At 38.6% G+C, this 24,469-nt stretch overlaps 1 protein-coding gene across 1 annotated transcript; it reads right to left on the bottom strand.

Moving 5' to 3' along the window:
* Window positions 1–13: 13 nt before the first annotated feature.
* creb3l3a (cAMP responsive element binding protein 3-like 3a) lies at window positions 14–7,329 on the bottom strand. The gene is made up of 10 exons (XM_053322456.1): window positions 7,173–7,329; window positions 6,636–6,752; window positions 6,225–6,468; window positions 5,626–5,759; window positions 3,659–3,769; window positions 3,449–3,555; window positions 2,613–2,681; window positions 2,281–2,365; window positions 1,923–2,016; window positions 14–1,359 (listed from the first exon to the last, which is right to left on the bottom strand). Exons 1-10 carry the CDS (start codon window positions 7,191–7,193, stop codon window positions 1,043–1,045), a joined length of 1,299 nt encoding a protein of 432 aa, XP_053178431.1. The 5' UTR covers window positions 7,194–7,329; the 3' UTR covers window positions 14–1,042.
* Between the last annotated feature and the right edge of the window lie 17,140 nt (window positions 7,330–24,469).

The raw sequence follows: 24,469 nt of genomic DNA, 5'->3' as shown, positions 1-24,469 counted from the left end.
GCGTGTTCAAGGATGATGAAATAATTTAACATAAAATTCCGCTTCGGGGATGAATTTTGATTTGATATGAACCTTGTTGGTGTTTTATTCACACTTTATTTTAATTATTAATCTGATCTGTCAAAAAAATAATCAGCCAGTTTCTACAGTGGAGTCTTTTAATTTCACAAGTGCATCTCTGGTTCCCCTGTGACGTTAAGTCTTTCAGCCAATGTCAACCTGAACAAATCAGACCTTGAAATTCTGGTCTAAGAAGCAACAGGGTTAAAAACACTTTCATCCCATCAGTAGGTAGTCTGCACTGACAAGGCAGACACGGCAAGTGCTGTAGACACATGTGGCAGCCTGTCTTCAGTGAGTAAATATATCAACACGTCAGTTATTGGGTAAGAAGTCTGAGCCAAGAGATAAGAGGTCACCTTTCGCACCTTTGGCCTAGTTTTTGGTCTCTCTCTCTCTCTCCCTGTACACCATGTCTCTACTGACATCCAAGCTACTGTACTTGCCCTTTAAAGGATGGCTTGTGTAGACATCGGATCATATATTTTCTGGCGGAACTGTCAGGAGAAATATTCCTAATAAGTCCTTAAATGCATATACAGTAGTTTTGACACACATTTCCTCTTTCTGACATCTTTTTATTTGAGGCAGTTTTATCCACAGATGAAGCGAAACAATTCTAATAAATTCTTCAGTGTAAACATGCGTTCAAAATCCTTAAAACATAATACCAATTATCCACTGAGATCAAAACTGTACACATCATCACAACTCTATTCACCCAAACACACACTAATTTATACTGGCAATTCATCAAAAAGGATACACAGTTCAACCCGACAGGAAATTTCAGTTTAACATTCATATTGGAGCATTGATATAAAACAGTATCACAAATAAAGAAAAGGCAAACAGACATGCATGTATGTTAAAGGCAAAACAGGAATGATTAAAACTTAATTTCTATATAAACAGCAGCCCCAAATTATTCCATGATCTACTATTAGGAGGAAGATGACTTGGGGAATTCATTTAATCTCTTTTACATGTCATCAGCGTGTGGTCGCAGCCTAGCAGAGCTGTGGGGATCCAAGGTCACAGAAGCTATGTGACCAGTGATTGGGTCTACTTGAAAGTGACCCATCCTTTCTTCCTGACTGTTGTTTACAGGCACAGGCTCCATACCGGACTGTTGTTCGTTGACCTTCAGCTTCCCCATCAGTGATGTAATATCCTCCAATCCCAAGTCTCCTGGGAAATGCCGGTGCAGAGATTCTGATTCATCCTCAGCGGAGAATGGGGGGTCAATGACATGCAGCACGCGGGAAGCCTGGAGGTTCTGCAGGGACCGTGACTGGACTGTATGAGAATAAGACACAGAGGAAAGATAAACAAGTTAAAGCCTTTGTGGACATGCAGCTCTGCTTATTACTGTTTATATTTTTCATTCAGTTAAGCTGGCACTGTGCTCAGTAAGAACGTGCCTGTGTGCAGTGTACAGAAACATTGAATACATCATTCAAGACTCTAAATCTCTGCAAAGTTGTAAACAAGTGTAGCACTGATTGCCTTTTCAAGCCTGTCAAACAGTTAATGGTAACAAATTACATGTTGGTGTAGCGGAAATCCTGATTTTGACTCCTAAGTTTAAAAATTGACATCTGGGGGCTGTGCTGATTCAAGTGATGATTAAAGCTAATTTCTCTGAAGCTTTTGAGAGAGCAATAACTTAATAACCGTAATGATTAGACATGGCTGCATGTGGTTTTACGTGCATTAAATCTAACACAGTTTTAACTTAAGCAAATCCCCAGCCAAGCAGTGAGACTGCAGTTCTGACAAGCTCCTTGGCCGTGACAGAGAGGTGTTGGATTAGTTGGCAGGTGGGCGCAGAAAGCTATTTAGTATTGAAGGTTACTCACTTCTGACTGGGCTGAAGTCTCCTTGGCTGACCTTGGTGTCAGAGAACGGCTTGAGACTGGGGAACAGGATTAAGGAGAAAGACAGCAGCAGCACCTGAGAAAAAAGAATAAAAAGTCAAAACGGAAAGGAAAGAGGAAAAGGGAGTTAGATAAAAGATGGCCAGAAGAAGAAGATGGAAGAAAATGCACAAAGAAAGTTGAAAGTTGTGTTTTTGTCTGACTTTTGTATGGCCAGAGGTTCAAATGTTCCCTCTGTGCTTATGCATTCAGTTTGCAATGCTCAGAAGAAAGAGTAATCACGTTCTTGCTGTGCTTTTCTGCTTTTCTTTTCACACACACAAACAGAAGACGTTCGTACCAGTACACATGTCCCAGTCTGGGCTGGCTTGTTAGATGTATTCATGACCAGAGCCTGGAGCCTGCGCAACTGTTCCATTAGTGACCTGTGGAGAGAACAGGGGAAAAGGAAAGAGGAAAGACAAAGAACCAAAATAAGAATGGAAAGAAAAAACATATTAATAAAACATAATTGGATTAACAAGGTCTTGAGGGAATGAGAGGCAAAGGCAAGATACCGAAGGCAGTTTCTAAGTGGAAGAAATGTTATTATAACCATTGCCAAAGAATTATAGAGAAATTAGTGATTGTGCAATGGAAAGAAAAAAAAGAAGACTTTTTTAAATCCCTTACATGTTACATTTCTCCAGCTGCGACACTTTCCTCTGCAGCTCCTGATTATGTGCATTACAGGCAGCCATCCTAGAGAGGATAATACAGAGGGGGAACAGACACAGTGAAATTACTCTAATCAGAAATCAGTGGAATAGAACTTTTTCATTTAAGCTTCATTATATATTTATTTTTACATAATCACTGCACTGCTGAACCCAAAACTATCAGTGGTTGTTTTTCTGTAAAAGTGTATGAGGCAGTAGCTCATGGGCTAAAACACGCACCATGGCAACTGCAACATCCCCAGTTTGAATCTGGATTGTTGCATCTCTATAGTACCTGTGTTCCCTTTTTATCATATCACAGTTCATACTATGGTTCATACTATGGTATACTATGACTTTAAGAACTGTGCTAATCTCATTCAGTTTATGATTTAAAAGCCTATTCAGATAATTGTGCATATATTCTTTGTTCAAGATTGGTTTACTTTCCCACATGTTCAGTACATGTCCATTTTTTAAACAGTCTACGCTCCTGACTACTGTATTTGACAGCAACTAATGACATTAAACATATGGAGAGATGGCACAGACAAATGATAAAGGCCAGAATAAAGCCATGGAGTCACACTAACATGAGCTACAAAGTGTTGGTGACTTTCACTGAAATGGACTGACCAATGGCTGCTTGGAGGGTGCAGCGTGAAAACAATCCAGATACTTACAGTGTACTTTGGAAAATGGTTTGCAGTAATGGAAAGCACATTGAATATGTAGTGTATACGCTAAAACATAAAAGCCATCATCTTTTCTAGATTTTGAGTGCCAATCTTACGGAAATTAGACTCTTACCTGCACTCCAGCCCATCAATATACTCCTTCTTTTTCTTCCTACTTTCCTGGGCAGATTGCTTATTGCGAATCTTTCTGCGTATTTTCTTCAGAATCCTTTCTTCATACTGGACACAGAGGAGGTAGTGTTTAGTTTGAACCTCTGCAGAAACGATAGAGAGCTCCCACTGGCTTTTCATTGTATACCCACCAACACTGATAGAAATGTACCTTGGTAAGAGGCAGCTGGCTGGGCAGAGTTACCCCCTCCTTTGCTAAAAGCTTTTTCTCATCTTCATTGAGAATCAGTTCTTGAATGGACTGTTGTGATGGCTGTGGGGGCTGAAGGTGAGATGAATAATAATATTTAAAACATCATCATTGCAGTTAAATTTTCTCTCTCTGTCCCCCCCCTCCCAACACACACACACACACACACTTTTCCACCATCTCTCTTCTCCCAAGGGCTTTACAACAAGCAGTTAAATGAGTCCAGAATATCAACCACCTTCATCACTTCAATGTCATTACCACCTCAAAGCAGTTATGGTGTGAGAACCTAAAACTCTCTCCCTCTTCTTATTAAAGTGGGCTGCAAAGACGGGATAAATATTCAGAGTGTGCTAAACCACACAAACCACTGCAAACCCTCAGCTTTCAGAAGACAAAATACACAAACACATTACCGTGCTTGTGCTCATTTGCTGTTTCTACTGATGAAAAGTTTGGCAATCCAATAATTATGACAAATGCCATTTAAGATGCAGCACTTTCCTTCCATAAAATGCAATTCAACGATCTTACATAATTGCCCTTTCCTCACTTTGAAGACAGATTTATAAGGGAAGTAACACATTTATGGGCAAGTTTACGGAAAATATCAACTTTAACGAACATGACATAAAGGATAGGTTGAAGTTCATAGTTTTTCAAGTCTGTCTTAAAACAAAGTACGTTGAAACAGGTTTTCTTGCTGTAATCATTCTTCTTGTGCATACTGTTCAGAGGATCTCTCCCTGATGAGCTATCAATGTCAGTGATGGAGGACAAAATCCAAATTTTTGGCAAAAATGTGAACAAATGTTTATCTGAATCGTATATGAGGCTTAAACGATCTAAAGTATTGAAGTAAAAATTCTACTTTTTATCAGTAGGGTTTGGGAATATTTTGTGACCTGTATTCTGCCCTTCTAATGACTCATGGGTCATAAAATGACCCACGTGTGTGTTTTGGACGGAGTCATGGCAAAGGTTGAGCAAGAGAAGAACATTTTAAAAAAAGCTCTTAAAGGGCCGACACACCTACAGCACTTTATACAAAAAGCTGTATACAGCGATTGTTTATTGAAACTAAGACTAACTGTCATAGGGTCATGATCCAAAGTGCTACCAAAAAAAAGATTTACCACCTGGTGTAACTCAAAGCTGTCCAGTTTTAGGCAAAATGATTAGCCAAAATTGGCAAATATGTCAGTTTGTTTTCAAATACGGTTCCCCCACTCTTCAGCCAACTGATTCATAGGTCAGTAGGTGAGTAAAAACACCCAACTGAACCTGTCTCATGTGTCTGTATCATTGATCTTCTCTCAAATCAAACTGTCTCACAGGTCATTATTTTTCTTCTTCCTCCAGACAAAATCGCCTCACAGATAAGTATTTTGTATTTGAAAGAACATTATGAGGGGGCATTTAAACAGGAGGAATTATTACAGCAAGAAAACACAGTATTAGTCTTCATATGGGCACCTGATTATTGTGTCAAGACAGGCTTGAAACATGTATGAACCTACATTCTTTAAATGTTTCTGCATATTCATTATCCCTCTGTCTGCATACTAAGCCGAGTACTGCTGGGAAGGTTTGCTGCATGCTTCCTGTAAACAAATGTTTAAAAATAGATATTTCATTTGCAATTCCAAAGGCCTCGCCCCTTGGTGAATCCGTGATTTCAACAAGTGTAGTCACCCACTTGTTTTTATCGAAATACACACACACACATGCACACACACACACACACACACACACACACACACACACACACACACACACACACACACACACACACACTAACTCATACAAATGGTAAACAACAGGTTATGTATTTGAGTCAAATAGCTGAGAAAAGATACACAAACACCATCAAAACACTATCTCTCTATCAACCCCACATACTCCAAACACAACCAGGACATACTTACTGGCTCCGGTGTGCCAGACAGTAGCAGATCCTTAACAGTTAGAGGGAAGCCAGAGGACAGCTGCGGTCTATGTACATCAGAAGGATATTGCGTAATCTTTGTCCTGTCCATTGGGAAGCCAGGATCCCAGCCATCTGCACCCACACAGACACAAGGATACCGATAGAGCACATGCAAACAACAGGAAAAAGACATGTTACTGACTGTGTCACTGCATGAATTCTTCAATAAACAATACCACTTTTTTTTTAATGACAGCTGGAGCCTTGAACATTGCTCAAACACCAATTATTCTGTTTAGTCCTCGACATGTGCACTTTTTGTTTTTCAGAACGTTACACTCTTTGATAGTTTGAATAATCTTGTACACATCCACAAATAATACATGTTATCCTACTTTATTCTCTGTGCTACATGAGATTCAAGGATTCATGTGCAGGAACAAAGCCAGAAGATGATGTCACTGAAATGACTAATTCACCATCTTTTTTCTTTTTTTGGACTCACATAATTGGAAACTCTTCTCCATAAAGTTGGATCCATAGGAAATTATCGCTTTTTATAATGTTTTTATTATGAATTTTTTCCTTGTCACTTACTGAGGTCAATGGAGACATTGGCCTCTAGGGCTGCCTTGGTTTGTGGCCTTGGGCCTAAGTAGTGAGTGTCCCCAGGGGGGCTCTCAGGGCGCTGAGGGCTGTCCATCTGGTCTGAGGGAGGGTCCTCGCTGATCCCACTGTCACTGGGAGAAGGAGACCAGAGAGGCGAGCCTGACACAGAATCATTTCCACTTAAAAGGGCATTGAGAAAGTCATCATCTGCCTGCTCAGCCGGCTGCAGCATCTGCTGGATGAAAAGTGCAATCATTAGTCTGTTTGAGGTGACAACATGGCGAGAGGTCTTTATCATACACAATCTTTAAAGGAGGATGCCGCTATACAGGGTATACAAAGCAAAAAGTTATTTATAGCATGTATGAGTGACATTAAAAGTCCCACAGTCACACATACATTTGGGTCCTGGATTGGCCAGGTGTGATGGTTGCCATGGTGTCTTGGTTCCTCATGACGGAGAATTCCATCATTCTGATCAAACAGCCAGTCAAGCAGCTCGATGCCATCACAGCCCTGAAATGAGATCATGACATTTAATGACAACAAACAGTATTTTTTCTTTGATGCTTTTAGAAACGAAGAGAACCAGATGAAAAAGGTTTAATATCCTGCCACAGCTGGGGACTACTGTTTTACTGCCAACAATTGACCAACGTCATTGCAGAGTGTACTGTACTGTACAATGTGTTCCTTCATTCTGTGCTGTGTCAGTCTGACACTTTTTATTACACTTAGTTATTTCATTTTCATTCTAAAACAAAAACATGTGTTGAGATTAAGATAGATTTAAATTCTAGACGTAGGATTTCTGGATTTTCTGGATTGCTGTGTCAAGCCAGAACTTTCTTCTACGGGACTTTCCAATTTCAGATCCCACAGTAACCCATAACTGGCACAATACAGTCCAATCAAAAAGACAATATTGTTACTCACCTGGTCTGAGTAGTGCTCCATAGCTTCCTTGCTTGGTTGGCACACCAAAGAAGCCCCCAAGACAACAAAGATCCTGTCGAATTAATCGATTTACTCGGTTGTGTAGAAGCTCTGTCTCTCTGTTCCTAAAGAGTTTCTACTGTATCTCTCAGCTCCTCTTCTCAGGTCCAAAGTTTAAACTCCAACACACCCAGCCAGCTAGCCTGCTTTGTCCCCATTGGCTGTAAGAATATGTAATCTGATTGGCAGCTTAGAGTACACAACGAAGGAAATTCACAAGTTGGTCTATCTGGAGACGGACATTTAGTCTCCACTAAGACGTAAAACATCAGAAAGGTCAAAGTCTATTGTTTCCTTTCCTCTTATTTTTTTTTGGAAATCATATTGACATACAGATCGATCTGACCTTTGGCACATATTCATAACACAATGAATGTATAATAGCCTGTTTCTGGAAAACAAAACTCTAACAACACTGGTTTTAAAAAACATAATATCTACTGAACACTGTTTATTAAATTATTATCATACACTGCATGGGTTTATCTTAAATCCAGTTTATTAAGTGTATAAAATGTTACATTTAGTTGAAAAATAAATATCTTATTATAGAGTGAGAAGAAGACAAATTGGCCTAAGGACTCTTGACACTAATCAGCCTTTAAGGAGGCTTAAAAAGATTAATTAGTCAATTAAATCATAACTTCATCAAAACAACTTGCACCCTCTTCTTCAAAACTCAGCATGTACCTCAACAAGTACATGAATAAATTAAGTCAGAGAACCAACATCCATATTAAAGATTCAGATAGGCTGCTTTCAGTGATCTTGTTAGACTGACAGAAAGAAAACAAAATAGAGAACAAAAAACAAGAGGAAGAGCATTGATGTGAGGATAGTGTGGTTTTTGTGCATTTATAATTGAAATTTGAAAAATGTTACTGTAGTTTTGCATTTATTAATTTTCATTTTCCATGTCTACTGGGAAATGTATGCAAAAATATTGTCTGAGATCTTGATTCATGTTGCCATCACTGGTGGATTTTAGGTGTAGTAGGCATAACATTGTTGCTGATTACTGTGTTATAATGTGGGAATTTGAATGTTTTAAGATATGTTTTTAGAGTGCCTATTTAAACCACTGGATGGGACAACAGATGAATATTAAACTCTTACATTTGCACTTTTTTGTCTGTTGATCAATGATCACTGTCCTTGTCAAATAAACTAAATCAAATAATGTGATTCTAAATGAATTATTTAAGTGTGGTATTTGCTGTTATAATCTTTGCCATTACTGTCACATCCTCTCACTACCAAAAGTAGAATGAGGTCACTACCAGTAACAATCATTTATTACAATCAGTGATATCATGTATTGCAATAGTTTATTTCACTTGGCAGCATGAAACTACTGTTGGAAACCACCTTCCTGCAGCAGTACTGTATAACACGACAGAATAGACAACACATGATAAATGACTTGGAGGAGACACAGTAGTCCCAATATTTAAGCTAGTGGTACGACCTCAGCAGGGTGGATAAAACAGTGCTGAGCCAGAGCTGTTGGAGGCTATAGTGGAGGTGACTTTTTTATGGCAGCAGCTGTAAAGTATCAACAAGGAATATGAGTGTGAAGGCTTTTAAAAAGACCACCACATCATTGCATTGAGATTCAATGGGTATAAGCCAGTAGTCAGCTGACGCAGCACAGCATGAAGCGTGAGTGTCTTGCTGGGACTAGTCTATTGAGCTTACATAGAAGAAGCATTACATAATCATTATTGCTTTATTATCTGAAGGAGGAAAGTACAAAAGGGCAAAAGCTCTGTAATTACTCCTCAAGCTGTTTTTGAAAACCTAAATTCCAAAAAATAACCTTATCAAATGAAATGTTAAATACAAATACAGAGTAAGTGAATAGTACAAAATTGTTGAGGTTTAGCTGCTTCAACCTAAACTCAGTTAACATCTTCAGGTAGAGATATGTGTTTCATGTGATCTGAGAGTGTCTAGTTCTTCTTACTATCTCTCCCTCTTTGTGTCTGTGAACCAGTGTCATGATTCTAGGAAATCATTCATTTAAATACAATTGTCTACCAGTGAATTAGATTATTTTGTGTTAAGTTTTGTCAACTTTCTTTACCCATGCAGCTGTAACTTCAACAAAGACATATGTGATAACACTGTGTCTTATGAAATGCTCCACTAAATAAGTAAAGTTGATATAGTTATATGTTTAGAGGGAGGAGGCAAATGAGAGTAGAGACAATTCAATCATTGTAGGTTGTTATGATACCACAACCATTGGATTTGTTTCAGTGAAATATTGTATTTTTCTGTTCCAGCACAGATCTGATGAAACCAAGAAGAACACAAACACTGCATGTAGTCTTAAAATATAAACAAGTAACAATGATTTAAGCTAAATTATTTATCCCTGACTGAATCTCAGTTTGCTTGTTGGTAATATTTACAGCTCAGTCTCAATCCAGCAGTTTCTGGGCACTGTACACAGGAAGGAAAAACAAACAAAACACAAACAAACAAAAGCAATGAGATTCCAGGGGCTATTCCACAATGTGACCCAGAGTATAAGTTAACCCTGAGATGAGGGAAACTCTGTGTTATCCGTTCCAGAAAGACTGACTCTGTGAACATAACCTGCTCGCTGGCAGGTTTTCTATAAGAAACCCTGAGTTACTACCTGTCTCCTCCTGCCTGAAGCAAGCTGCCAGACATGGGTTGTCCGTTTCTTCGCCATACGATAGATATCGAGGCAGAATTAATTCGCAATGCCTTATGTCAGGAGATGTATTCAGGGATCAATTGGATGTGCTTTCATTCCGAGATGAATGTCTGTTAGACCGGTATCACTGTTCATTACACTCAATCATTTCTTAACATTCTCCGGCCATATCTGCCTTCCTGTTAATCTCATTTTAAGGAAGTATTTTATTTAATATTCATGTACACATCGTCACATTTTAGTCTTAAAATCAATTACTCCAATGTGTAGCCTAAGTAAAATTGTGTAAAATGTTAATCTACTAAGCAGGATATTAGATGAGAGTTGGGGGTTTAAATTACTACATGTTGAAATAGCCACTGTATGAATATTTACTTTGTTTAATAGCCTACGTCAACTATAAATAAAATCAAAGCAAGGTACAATCATAGCCCAGAAAAATGTGCCTTACTTTCCTGAATTATGTTTTTGTATTTCATTTTTAGCTGCTTCCAATTACGTTACATCACTTTTGGTGTAACGTACCTTGATTCACCTTGATGGTGAATCAAGGTATCGGGGCTCCATTGATGATGGCTTTTTATATTGGTCGCACACGCACCAAACTCAAGGTAAACATACTCAGAGTTGATTGAACTAATTCAGATCAGCTGTTCTGGAACCGGATCAGAGTTTCCCATCTCAGAGTAAGTCAACTCAGAGTTCAGGGTTAGACTCAGAGTTTGTTGAACCTCCTACCTGGAATACCCCCCAGATGACCTCCCTACCGAGCACAAGTCCAAAACATAGAAACATTTTCTTATGGTAAATAATGGTTGGGATGCATAAATGTCAAGAGCATACTGGGTGTGCATGTGCACGTTTACCTGTGCCTCAGGAGACACCTGGCTTCAAACTGTAAGGTTAGCAGCCTGACAGCGGTGCAAAATATTAATTTGAAGTTGTCTGGAAGGATGCTGTCAGGTACTTGACTCACTTAAATTTACTGTATCTCAGACCACTGCATCTCAATTTCCAAGGGGCCTCTTTTTTTAAGTCAAGGATCACTCCCATCATATTGCAGTGATAAGAGCATTGTAGGGGGGAAAAAAGCAAAGTATTCATAATGACCAAACTGTATAGTGTAAGCCCCTGTTGTTGAAGAGTTGACATGACATTTGACAGAGCACTATTAATTCCCCATTTGAGCACTGTGTTTCATATCCCAGATATCTAAAATGAAGGTCAGACGGCAACATATTCCTAATTGAGAGTTGGGGGAATAAATATGGTAATGAGCCTTTGGAGAAAAACAACACCGCACTGAGATACGGAGGCTGAAGACCAAATGCCAGTCATTACACTAAATGCCAGTCTGACAACAACTGTCATACTGAAAGACCTCTCAGGTGGCATGCATAATTTGAAATGAAAAAATCCTCAAACTCTTAATTTGGAATATAATCTGGCTGTGCCACGATATCTTGGATGACAGATGTGACATTTGGTGCATGTGTTGTTTATTTAAAACATATTGTGCATACATGAATATCATAACTGGTTTCTCACCTATTAACCTTCTATGTTTATAACATGGGTATATTTGAGTACATTAGATTTCCATTTGGGACATTTTTAACAGTTAGTTCAAATGTGTTATGAAAGAGAGCTCTTTTTTTCATTTCAGACTGTCGATCTCATGTGTCTTTTATTGCAAACTGTTTATAAGGCATTTTGCTTCAACACCTTACAATTTATTTGTGTAGGCCACGTTGAGAAATACTCTGGCAGATAAAAATGTTTCTACCAAGCACCACTCAAGGTCCAACTCTCAGAGACTATTAGCATAATAGTGCAGCACTGGGATAATAGGCTAATTTGCATTTACTGTCTTGTGTTTGTTAAGGTCGATATTAAGGTTGTATGAGCTACTCTGTGATCTGTCTGATGTCATGTGTGTAGCCTAGTCTTAAAATATTTCATTTAAGACATAAGTATGTACATAATTAAATAAATAATCTTAAATGTTTAAACAGTTATTCTGATAAAACCTAGTTAAGAACAAAAAAAGTTAAATTCAGTTAATTCATTAAAATAACAGGCAGATTGATTAATATTTGTCATTATTTTGATGTAATTCATGTTGAAGTAGTCTGGTTGCTGTGTAACATAAGGTTGTCCATCATTACATTTGTTCAAAATCACTGGTTGTTATTCACCTGTCAGCCAATTGACATACGGCTAAGCCACGCCCCCTCCACTCACTCGGACAAACAATCAACATTCAGTGACAGGTAGTATGGCAGGTGTCACAGTAGGAGACATTTCACAGGAGGCCATTGATGTTTTTTGGAGACAGAAAGATTAGAAAGAGGAGCAAGAGTGAGCGGCGGAGCATTGTGAACAGATACGATAAATTGGATGACAAAAACTGAAGAAATTGAAAACATAAGGCTTATGCTGCGTTATATTGAAGTCCACTTTGAGTCCGGTACTAGTGAAGTACTGTTAAAAAGGGGCATTAGCATAGTCGCTAGCCCCAACGCTAGTAGCTCGCGCTAATAGCCATTGGCTTTGACTGTGACTGTGCCTCCTTCGTGCGCTTTGTCCATACAGCTCCATGGAGCAGGAAATTCAGCCAACTAAAAGATTTTTCATTTATTATAATTCATTTATGGCGAGAGCTAATTTATTCGTGAGTTTTATATTAAGTATTTGTATTCTTGTTATATGTTTTTGGTTTTTAGAAACTGTTTTTTTTCTGAGCGCCGCCATTTTGTGTCAGGCTCCCAGTCTGTAACGTGAGATCGGTGAGAAATTCATATTTCGTTCCAAATGAGTTTTCATGTAAATGTTGTATTTATTTGTATTTTGTACCTTCATTGAGCTAATTTTATGCACTTATTTGCTTGATGTAAGCTGTGAGAAGCTATTTTGGTTACAAAAAGAAATGTGTGTTTTGAGTTAAAAAGATAAGGGTAAAAAACATCATTTTTATTGGGATTTAAAATAGGTGAAGATGAACTTTATTTTTCCTACTAAGTGGAGGCACCGTCATATACTATATATATATGTATACACAGAAGTAAGATGGCTGAGTAGGAGCAAGGTCCTGAAATGTTTTTTTGAGCTTAGGGAAAAAATTTCTCTTCCTGCAAAGTAAAGGAAAACCCTTGCCCGAATTATCAGATCTAAACTGGCTGTGTGATTTTTCTATGTTGTAAATATTCGTGGCTTGCTAATTAGCCTTGCTGTTCGAGCCCGGTATTGCCCGCCATGTTGGACCGGTGTTTTGCCCTCCAGGTCACGTGGGACATGTCACTAAAAACGATGAATAGGCTCGAACATGTGGTTATCCACCAGCAGTTATCACAGACATTGTGGAAAATAGTCGATGTCGATAGTCAGAGCCAAAGGCAGCGAAGGATCAGCCTATCACTGTGCAGGTCCAACCCTCTGTCTCTGATTGACAGACAGAGTGATTCTGCTGAGAAACACCATTATGAAATGAAAAAGGCCCTTCGGTAAAACGCCATTATGAAACAAAACCCATTCGAAAAAACCCCCATTCTGAAATAAGGTCATTTTGAAATAATATGTTATTTCATAATTGAATTATGACTAAATTGGGACTCCATAGTAAGTGACCATGGTATGAGCTGAATAACACACAACGTGATGTCCTGATATACACAACAGTGAAATTAGGGGAGCGATTGCTACTTCACCTAATGTGGCAAATCATAAAAATAAATGACTGTGGGAAGTATGAAATCTATCCCACAGTTCACCACAGTACAAGGCCAACAGGACTGGAGGCTATAGTTGCACTATTCTGTGGGATGCTGCCTTAAATTTGAAATTGAAAGTTTAATTTTGTGAATTTACAGTGCTGCACATTGGACCGATTCTAATCAAAAGAAAGTAAGCTCATACAAGCATTTTTCTTATGTAAATTAAGGAAAGATAAAGAAACATCAGACAGCTCTTTGTTCACTCTTTAACTATCTATATTTTGCTGTTGCTTTATTAACTGAAATGGTTTGATTGGCACATTAAGGCAGTGCCACTGTCATCATGCAGGAATTAAAATAGTCTACCCTTGAATAACCCAAACCCTGCGTAGCAATAATGAACATAAATAGAAATAATGAAACCTGCAAAACATGCTGTCAAATATTGACATATGTGTGGGAGGAGTGTTTGGGGCACCATACACCTATTTCTCCTTGAGGCCAAGATCCAGCAGCTGCTCAGTGGCCCTGAAAAAGCCCCTTCTCAATTTGCCCGAACTCAACAGAACCACACACACACACTTCATATTGTTACTTTTATGTATAGGCTATCACTTTTATACGCTACTATTCCTCCTTTTACACGTGCTTTGGTATTATAATGTTTCATACCAATGCTGCTTTTAGTAACTCTCCATAAAAGTTGAGCAAAAGCTTTGTCTACTAAATGAGAGAGATCACCAGCCAACGAAGGAAGCCAAGTATCCTTAGCTATTCACTAAACCCTGCTTGTTTGACTGACTATTTTTGTATGAGTATTATTTTTCTTGATATGAGTATCTGACAGCAAATAAGATATGTAAGCTTGATCCTACCGACTGGGGTACCTGCAGACCCCAGAAATATACTTTATACAGGTGCTTTATTCCATCATTTCAATTCTTCATTACTTTGTCAATCAATTTGTTCCTTCATGCTACTGTTTTCTGTTTTAATTAGTGCTTCTTAAAAAATACCAATGTATTTGGGCCCTGGGGGACCCCAGGCAAAATCACCCAATATTTTTTTTCTCCCCCAGATGACATTAATTATGTAACTAACAGTGTTTTGAGAATAAATAAATGACAGTAGTTTATTAGTTTAATACCCAGGGACCCCAGTCTTGTTAAATATGTTGGTAGGATGACAATTAATACACATCTTCAGTGGAATTGGCAATAATTTATGAGAGGTTAGTCATTATTTAGGCTTGGCTGTCCTTACAGTGACTAGTGAGGATATGAGAGGGAATCAGTGGAACACAGCTTCCATCTGCTGGTTAGACACTGTAAATACAAATTCAACCTCAGATCAAGAATCACTGATATTTTCTTATATGATGTTGTGCTAAATACTATGACTATTACTGTGTTTATGCAGACAAAAGTTAACATTTTATTCAGATTTACGTCTGTATTTTCTTATTTGTTTTTCAAATAAATATATTAGAGTTAGAGAAGAAAAGAACCTGGATCATGAACTCTGGCTCGTCTGCATCTTCTGTTTCAATATTGAAAGGATTTACTTGCGATTTACTAACATTACAATAATAATTTTAGTTTTGCAAGACAATACAATTATGTGCTTTGTTAAGAAGTTAAGATTGAGCCCAGGATACACAAGTTTGAACACCATTTAATCTGTTGATATGATAATTGCATTAATACCAAAGCAGCAGCAATCTGGACTCAGACAACTTTGAAATTGAGGAAGTTGTGAAAGCTTCTCATTTGTCTCTGGGACAATAATAACAGTTGGTGATGGGATTCTTTAAAGACAGTGTTTGGATTATAAAATGTATCTTAAATATGTTAAAATTGTCTCATTATTTCCAATCATTTCTACCCATCTCTTATACTGCACCTCAGGTAGATGATTGTCTGCTTCACATCCTGCATGGATCAAAAACAATGTTGTCAGTAGAAGAAAGCAGCATCCTGGATCCTGGATTCCAAATGAAATCAGTGATTTGCCATGAGCCAACCAAAATGAAATGTAGTAGTTTAAATACAGTTGATGAAAGATTTTTAAATTTCAGTAGTGCTGTTAAAAGATCTCAATAAAAATATTTTGATATAGGTTACAGTCAGCCAATTATCATCCCTCTCTCCTAATGACAACATTCATGAACTGGAATTAAATATGGGATATTGGGTTGCTCAAATAATTTTACATTTTGTGTATTTGCTGATAATTTACACACCAATGACAATAATATAGAATTAATATAAACAGTATAACATAAAATCCTTTGCTGGTGCAGCTCTTTACTATTATGGCAAGCTACATTAGAACAAAATCCAACTTTACTGTTTACTATTTGTAGTAGAAACATCTACTTAAAGTTATTTAAGTAAATGTTTCTTCATCATATTTAACAGAGCCCATCCCCTTCAATCTATGGCCTGACATCAGAAACGACGTGTCTCTCTCTTTGGAGGATGAATTCTGATTGATATAGAAAAGTGTAGAACTCCTCTATATCAGAGGTCTTCCACCAAAGAGATAAACCTTTAGACCAGGGACTTGAGGCCTGGAGAGAAAGGTGTGCCACTCTCTCTCTGCACTCCAATCTGCTCTTATCACACCTCATCTGCTCGTTAAGTCAGTGGTCCATAAAACTGTCTCCAGTGTGATAGGCCAACATCACATCACACCCTAATTTTCTTGAACAACACCTTACAGTTGAATGGGCATGCTTTGCAATGCATAACCTGAGTGCAATGGTGAATTAGGTACCAGGGGACACCTCCAACTCTTACTGTTTATTAAACCTCCAACTACAGTCAGCCCATGCAGAGAAGAACCATTCCTTCAAGTGTTGCTCAGTCTGTTTTGTCAAGTTCCTCATTGACTTCATCTCATGGAATATGGCAAGTTAAATTATATGTGTGCATGCGCTGTATCCTTTCTGTGCTTACAGTATGTGCATTGCTGTGTTTGTACACTATTCAAGTGAGTAACTGGATGAGAATAATGTTGAATTTGGGTAATTAGGGAGTGTAATTGTGTGTGTGTGAGAGATGGTGTCTGTCTCCCTGTCATGACTGTATGTCTACAAGTGCACACAGAATGCAAAATGACTCCCTTAGCAGCCTTTGTCTCCCCCTGGGCCCTCCAGACTTCCCCAAGCTGAACAGATCGAGCCAGTCTGCCTCCCTCTCAGGGGCTTTTTTGTTCGCACTAATAGTGTGATCTTAATTGATTTCTTGTCTCTGCCTTCAGCTTGGCATTGGTCAATAAAAAAACCATGAAGTGGAAGTTCTCTCTCCCTAAACATAGCCTCTCAACCTCCCTGAGAGGCTGGTGAGCCAGTGCTACAGTATGACAGCTCAGTGCTCTTATTCAATATGAGCTGCACTGTGTCCCTGTTTGTTTCCTCACTACAGATGTAAGCAGGCTAACATGCTGAGCCATCCACCAAACACTATGATCCTGTCCCTGCCAACTCCAATTCAGATGGCCAGCCACATTCAGTGAATACCCTCAATACATTTATAACACGATGAATGGAGCACAAAACTAGACTGTGACTTGGGTGCGCAAATCGAAAACAAACATCAGTTTGGAAACTGTGTCTTGCAAGGCACGGTGGGACCTACTGCTTGAAAGAATTACATTCACATTTCAAAAGAACAAGTTTACAATAAAAAAAAGTTTGTGTGTGTGGAGCTGCCACCCACTGTTTTATTGACTGGCAATGTCAATGTGTATCCCTGCCTGCTCTTCCGCTCTACACTTGCACTTATTGAACTTTGCAGAAAGAAATATGAGCAGAGTTCAATAGAACCGAAATTACCCCCCACCTCATGTGTCTATCTCAAGCTTTTGATCTTTGAGTTCCAATCAAACATGTTTCTACTGCATACTTAAACCCATTGAAAGTGTTCTACAGGTTTACTGCTCATTTCAGAGCACTATAGCCAGCTAACATGGATAATAGACATGTACATTTATTCTAAGCACCCATTTTTATCTTGACATCATTATGACAATATGTATTGTTGTGGTATGAGGATGGATTGCTACTTGAAGACCTAGTTTTGTGTTAAGAAAGAGTAAAAAAACCAAAACAGGTATTGTACTTTAACACAGGCGAGGGACTACTTTATGTGATGTGGTCTTTGTTGTTACTTTTACTCAAGTGAATCATTCTTCTACTAAGGAAACTATTGTACAAACAGGTACAGTTAATTCCTGCATGCTTTTTGCCATACGTTTCTCCTAAATTGAAGTACTTCATAAATGACACTGGGTGTCTCCAGAGTATCTACAGTAATATCGCTCCTGTGCGCTTATTTCACAACTATCAGCCCCCTTTGGCTTTGTGTGCGTGTGTGTTTTACATTTTATCAGGCTTAATCCAGAAATAATTTCAGTCTACTGTTCCAAACAGTTCATCACTATCGTGTGCGTCAGTACTTTTTACCTAACATACATGGGTTTTGGTTCCAACTATGACTGTTGCTCATAAAGTAGAGGTTCATATGGAAAGACTGTGCTTGTGGAGATCTATAGCAGATGACCATGGCAATCCAGGTTTGGAAAGAGTGGACTGTTAACATGAATTTCATAAAGTTTTCTGACACCATACAATTGCTCTGAGAGTGACAGAAAATGTGTTTGATCCATATATCAATTACCCAGTGATATCCATTAGTATTTATGTATTTGATCCTTGTGGGGCCACAGCACTAACCCACTGCACGAGGGTTAGTAATGCAACATTGATACCTTTGTCTTCTTAAGGTTTGGTAATAAGGAAGTAAATTAAATACAAATCAACTTAGTGGATCAAATGTTGTGGTTTCTTTTTCTACTCACAGTTATCACATGGTGTCAGAATACTCTGAAGACCTTGAAGTTATATTGAACTGTGTTGAAGTTTTGGTGGTATAGTTTACAGGCCATGACATAACTCCAAATATTGCTGATTGTCTTCATCACCTACACCTGAGCATCACATATTGAACAGACTATAGCCTCACAATACAAGGCAGGAAGCAGACCAGGCTAGCATGTTACAAAGATTCCTGTAATCATGTCAAATTAGGCAACCTGTGAAATTGTGACATGGCCCCCGCTAGAGCTAAGACATTACTGACTTAATACACAAACAGTAAAAAGCAAGAGGTAGACTAATCCTATTGATTTCTGTTTCTAGTTTTGCCCTAAATGTGTATGCAGGGCTATTAAATGTTACCAACTAGTGAAGTGCAGGATCAGCAGATGAAAAAGATATAATAATATTTTAGACTTACAGCATGAATCGTTCAACACAAAGTTCTTCCAAGAACCACTATTACTGTACTTTAAAAGATACAGTATGAATTGCTTGGGATTTATTTTTTTTAATATATAAATATAATATTTGTATATCTTCATACCTATATTAAAACAACAAATGAGTATAAACTTGTTAATTCCTTAAAATGTCTGAATGGGGCTACTTACCAATCGAATAGTTTGGTATTTTGAACTCCAGGCCCAAATTACATGTTTTCAGTCACGATCGCTATTAGTACAAACCAGAACTTGGCTAGCTCCTTGCTCTTGCTTCTGGTAACACTGGAGGGGGCACAGACATACGTGTAACAGTCCTTGAAAACTAGGGTAAACATTATGCTGGACACACTGAAATGGCTGAGGCTGTGAGGTCTCATTGAGCCACTGTGCTGCGTGATGCTTAAAATAAGTCTTAAAAAGGATAGGTTCTTCTCAGCACAGCACTTATGTTCTTGTGTTTTATGTCTGGAGCTCTGTGATTTGCGCTGCTGGGGACACTCTTGTAAAAGTTTTTTTTTCCTTGGTTAAACAAGAGTAAAAAGGGCTAATCGTTTGATACAGTGCACGTTGTGTGTCCTAGTTGTTATGTGATCCGCAGAATCTTGGCCAAGGAAGAGAAAATCCTGGTGAATGAATAACGTTTCTTTGGTGGCAGTGGCACTGTTGATCCATTTTCCACAACTTCAGAGGCTGGAGTGACTTTGGCAGATCTTCTCCCAAAAAAACTCCTTATCTTCTTCTCAAAGGTGGTGGTTCTTTTTGTTGCCTCCACTGCTGGACTGGGAGACTCTTCAATGGCATGAAATGATGGGACTGAACCGTCAAATGAAGAGCAGTTTGATTCTTCATCCTCCGTGTCGAAAATCTCAATGTCGTTGACTAAGCCTGGACCAAAAAACTCATACAGGTCTGAACCATGAAGAGAACAGCCAGTTGACTCTCCATCCTCCGTGCCAAACTCCTCGTCAGTGACTTCATCTGAACCAGAAGACTCAGTAGATGATTCTTCATCCTCTGTGCTGGAAAAATCAGAAAGATCGTAGTCTAGGTCAACTCGCTTTGCTCTCCAAAAGCACCGATAGAGGATCTGGGATGTATGGAAAACCATATCACTCAGAAGAACTTGGCAGATGTCAAATTGTGCAGGAGAGGTTGACCGTATGTTTGCAGCCAGTGATTGGTTCACCCTCTTTGTCACTTCTTTCGTGACCAACTCCAGCAGCTTATCGGAGTACTGGGACCTCTTTTCCAAAACTTGCATCCATGCTGCAAAACACATAACCAGGGAATCCCCAATGGTGTCTTGGATGTCATCCTCTGTCACATGACAGTGCACCTCTGTAGCATTGATCCTGTTCCATAAAAAGAAAAACAGTCACTCTTTATTCAACAGGTCATAAGTTAAGGCATTTCTTTTAACAAATCACAAACTCTGGTGAGTGGTGATTTAGACCATGATGCTTAGAAAAATGCTTTAAAAGGCAATATGGATCATTAACTTATTTTTGTGGATCCTAATAATCCCAAAGTTAAAAAATGCTTAAAAATGGATGTTGGAGAAGAAGGTATGAATGAATAATAGAATGTGAAGCTTTTGACTTACATTGTATTGTTGGACACTAAGTAATATATTCCGGTACGGTACTGATCCACGACATGGCTGCTGATCGCCTCCACTACATCCAGGCACAGGCTGGACAGAAAGTTGATGGTGCTGATATTAATGTGGTTGGTTGCCAGCAGCTCCCACTGTCTGGAGGGAAAGAGGAGGAATGGTTAAGCAAAAACAAACATTTCACCTGTGTAAATACAGTAAATAATAATTAATTCTGCTATTGATATTTCACCAGTGTATACATAGTAAATTTCTGCTATTGATAATTTAATGTAACTGCAATGTAACGTCTGACTTACTCCCATGTAATTTCATCAAGATATGCCTTGATCACTGGGTTGATGACCTCTGGTATGTCAATGTGTACACTGAACCCTCCAGATTCATCCGGTGATATCTGACAGGAAGAAAAACAACCAGATTTTAACAACCAGACATCTTTTACACAACAATCAGACAGTTTTCAGTATGGCGCTGTAAAAATCTACATGTTCAAAATGTACCAATAGTTTTAACATTGTTAATTGGTGCACAATTCTCAAACCATTTCTTAATGAAATCTGCAAGCCGTCTACATTCAGAATGAGCAGAACAAATATGTGACTTCCTGTGTCATGGAGGTAATACATATGTGATGAATAACATTATTACCACATGACATCATTATTATTATTATAATATTTTTCCCACACAGTGAATTAAATTGCATGAATTTTTACCATATGTGCAATAACTGATCTGAAATGAAGAATATCTAAAGTGAGGCCATTTCAACACAGAGAGGCACACTCTTTTGTAACTAGCAGGCTGGACTATTGCCCCACTTTCCTCTCTGGTCTACCAAAGAATACAATAAATCAGCTGTAATTAATTCAAATTTCTGCTGTACCAGTGCTGACTAAGACCTGCTTTAAGTTTTTACACTGGTTAGTTTCTTCCCTTCTCTGAGTTTTTGTTTGATTTTTAAATTCTTGTATTAGTTTATAAGGCTCTACATGGCCTTGCACCAGACAACCTCTCTTTCAGAAATGTTTTTGCTTTATAAACCAGGACGGCCTCTCAGATCATCTGGTTTTTTGCTGTTCCACAAAGCAGATCAAAAACATTTTATGATGCTGCTGTATGCCATTAAGCTCCAAACTGCTGGAACAGCCAGAGGAACTGAGAGGAACTGGATATATTGATATTTTCCAATGTAAACTAAAATGATCTTAAATAGAATCAAAGCTGACAGAAGTATTTTAACATCTGAGTAGGATAAAGTAGTATAGGATAGAGTAGGATATTTCATGTAAATGTAATGGACCAAATAGGCTCAGAGCCCAATTAGAACTGAAACTGATTTTCTTACCTCCTTGTTATCCATAACGGCCGATAATTGGTTATCCATTACTGATTTCTTAGTAGTCTTCGCCTGAGTTACAACCATAGACTATAAGAAACTACATTACAACTGTTATCTATTTGAGCTGATGTGATGATGAGAACTATGGCGTCATAAAGGCATCCCAATGACGAAAACATGACGCAATGATTAAACGTCACATGGCGTCAAACGCTCTATCTACACGTGATTGCGGACACCGCGTGCACTAAGTAATATATTGCAGTACGGTACTGATCCACGACATGGCTGATGATCGCCTCCACTACATCCAGGCACAGGCTGGACAGAAAGTTGATGGTGCTGCTACTAATGTGGTTGGTTGCCAGCAATCCCCACTGTCTGGAGGAAAAGAGGAGGAATGGTTAAGCAAAACAAACATTTCACCTTTGTAAAAACAGTAAATATTTCTGCTATTGATATTTCACCAGTGTATACATAGTAAATTGCTATAATTTCTGCTATTTGATAATTTAATATAACTGAAATGTAATGTCTGACTTACGTCCCATGCAATGAAAACATATAATGAAATCTGCTAGCTGTCTGCATTTAGAGTGAACAGATACAAATATGAGGCTTGCTGCATTAAGAGTGATGCAGGTAATAAATATGTTGTCAAATCAGTGTTTCCCACACGAAAGAATTACGTCCACGAATAGATTTTTCGGTTTTTGGCTCGCTCGTCCTCGCTCATAAACGCATTATAATGGGACTCTGTCTGTGAATGTAGCTTGTCGTTACAATTCCGGTGCAGTAGGTGGCGTGAGTAGACCTCATTAACCTCTTAATACCTTTCTTGTCAATCAAACCTACGTTGTCGTCGAAAAAGGAGGAGCTCACAGACGTATACAAAACAGTCACGTGTCCCACAGATGCACGTGTAGGTCAGGAAATGGCGGAAAAGGAACCGTATATGGTTTGTTCCGTGTGTGTTACGTTACGTGTTGGACTAATATTGAGGAAAGTATTTCGATCTTATGGAAACGGATTTCATATTTCACAAGAATGGATACTTGGCGAGCTGTACAGAAAGTCCTGAGTCATAAGATGATCGTTGTGGATAAAGGGAAGACTATGAAGGTATGTAGAGATTATAGCTGTTTTTACTTTAGCTGAGTGGCTAGCCGAGCCAATCGCTAATACTATTACGGCTGTGAGTAACCATATAATTCGTGAGTGGTCTTGAATGAATCAGGGCAATCTAAGCTTTCTAACAATGTATGCAACAATATATATGTTTAAGGGTTGGTGTTTAAAACATTCAGAAGAACTTGTGGCTACCTCCCAACCTCCGACCCGTCCCGTAGGCGGAACAGCGTGTTTTAAGTGTCTGCAGTTCCGATCCTTCATGTTGGCTGAAACAGACAAGTCACCCTCAAACATGCTGAAAACCATATTGAAGTTTGGCCTGCAATTAGTCTTCCCTAATGTTTATGTGGCTTTGAGGATGTTCCTCACGTACGACACCGGTGACAAACTGTGAGGGGGAGCACTCATTTTCTCATTTGGGGAGAATCAAAAATGAGCTGAGAACAAGCATGAAACAAAAACCCCTGAAGTCCTTATCATTACTGGCAATATAGAGTCTGAACTTGTCAGAGACCTGGACTTTAGTGATGTTGTGGAGGAGTTTGCTAGGAGAAAGGCCAGGAGAAAGGTCATTGCATAAGGGAGCTCTAATGTGTGTGTGTGTATTCTTGCCTCCCAAGTGTTGACTCGAAAACATTTGTTGTTGGGATGTTTGATATTGTGGAGATTCTAAAAACAGGTTGTTTGCTATTCTTTGAAGTGAAGTGTTTCTGCATATCTGAGTGTAGACTGTTTTGATAATACACACATACACTGCATGTGCTGAGAGTCTTGTGTTGAATTTATCAGTCAGTGTGAATCCTGTGCAAGTACAGGAGTTTCCAACAACTACTACATCCACACTTGTGTACTAGTTAACTACTTGTCTGTTGTGTTGGTGCACATACAAGTGTGTGTGTGTGTGTGTGTGTGTGTGCGCGCGTGCGTGTGTGCGCATGTGTGAGGGCCTCTAAGAGTCTGGCCCAAGGGCCTCTAAATTCTTAATCCAGCCTTGGCTATCTGTATGTCTATTTATCAATATATCTAATCTGTATATAAATATGTACATAAAGTGTTGTAGTTCTATTCAAACTCCGCGTTCTTCTTGGTCACTGCTGCACCCCCCGGACCACACCACCACCACAAATAGATGCCTGTCCTGTGGGAAACACTGCAAATGTTGGCTAACAATTAACTGTCATGGATTCCTCAAAATAGAAAAGATGTGTCATTTAATCCCATCCTCTACACTCTAAATGCAAGGGAACATAATGCAATTATATACATGGTCCTATGCTGCCACCTTCAGGAATCGTTACAGTAAAAAGGGAAGGGAAACTGTTTTATCCCATGAATGAACAGCCTTTACCTAATAAATAGCTGATACAACTACTCTTTACTTTGACCATCATAAATAAATAAATAATGAAAATTAATACA

The sequence above is a fragment of the Scomber japonicus genome, chromosome 7, assembly GCF_027409825.1.
Source record: "Scomber japonicus isolate fScoJap1 chromosome 7, fScoJap1.pri, whole genome shotgun sequence".
In the NCBI taxonomy this organism is placed as follows: Eukaryota; Metazoa; Chordata; class Actinopteri; order Scombriformes; family Scombridae; genus Scomber; species Scomber japonicus.
This window is presented reverse-complemented; position numbering and strand designations above follow the sequence as displayed.

Excerpts from the sequence above, each read along its gene's own strand:
- creb3l3a (XM_053322456.1), bottom strand. The coding sequence starts at position 7,193 with ATGGAGCACTACTCAGACCAG. Across the intron at positions 3,556-3,658 it reads GCCAGCTGCCTCTTACCAAG|TATGAAGAAAGGATTCTGAA; the intron begins GTACATTTCTAT and ends CTCTGTGTCCAG. Across the intron at positions 2,366-2,612 it reads CAGCTGGAGAAATGTAACAT|GTCACTAATGGAACAGTTGC; the intron begins GTAAGGGATTTA and ends TTCTCTCCACAG.